This window comes from Penaeus monodon, chromosome 28 (genome assembly GCF_015228065.2).
Source record: "Penaeus monodon isolate SGIC_2016 chromosome 28, NSTDA_Pmon_1, whole genome shotgun sequence".
Taxonomy (NCBI): domain Eukaryota; kingdom Metazoa; phylum Arthropoda; class Malacostraca; order Decapoda; family Penaeidae; genus Penaeus; species Penaeus monodon.
In genome coordinates this window covers 5,226,009-5,226,298 of record NC_051413.1, presented here as the reverse complement: position 1 = coordinate 5,226,298, position 290 = coordinate 5,226,009, and the positions used below count along the sequence as shown (strand labels likewise).

The window sequence follows — 290 nt, the reverse complement described above, 5'->3', positions numbered from 1 at the left end:
CCCCCCCCCCACCGCTGCCAAAACGAACTAGCCGAATTAACATGTTTAATTTAAGTCACCATTACGTCACTACGGTGAATCCAGTGTCGCCATTTTACTGTGTTTTTTTTTTCTCTAACTAATCCAAAATTTCCCTACACGTTTTTTTTTCCTGCTTCCCCCTCCCTCCCCCCCCGCACTCAAAAAAATAAAACCTCATGCAGGATAGCAAGGTAAGTCGTCCTCGTTGGTAACACTGCTTGCTTATGGCGCCCAAGTTTCTCGAAGTAGAATGGAATAGAGTGTATATG

General features: G+C 44.5%; 1 protein-coding gene across 1 annotated transcript in view; it reads left to right on the top strand.

Annotated features, from left to right (window-relative positions):
- Positions 1-197: 197 nt before the first annotated feature.
- The window catches only part of LOC119591023 (mucin-12-like), a gene marked incomplete at its 3' end in the record, with an annotated part of 5,310 nt that continues 5,217 nt past the window's right edge, over positions 198-290 (top strand). Inside the window, 1 exon segment of the mRNA XM_037939753.1 lies at positions 198-212. Coding sequence (XP_037795681.1) covers positions 198-212 — 15 coding nt within the window.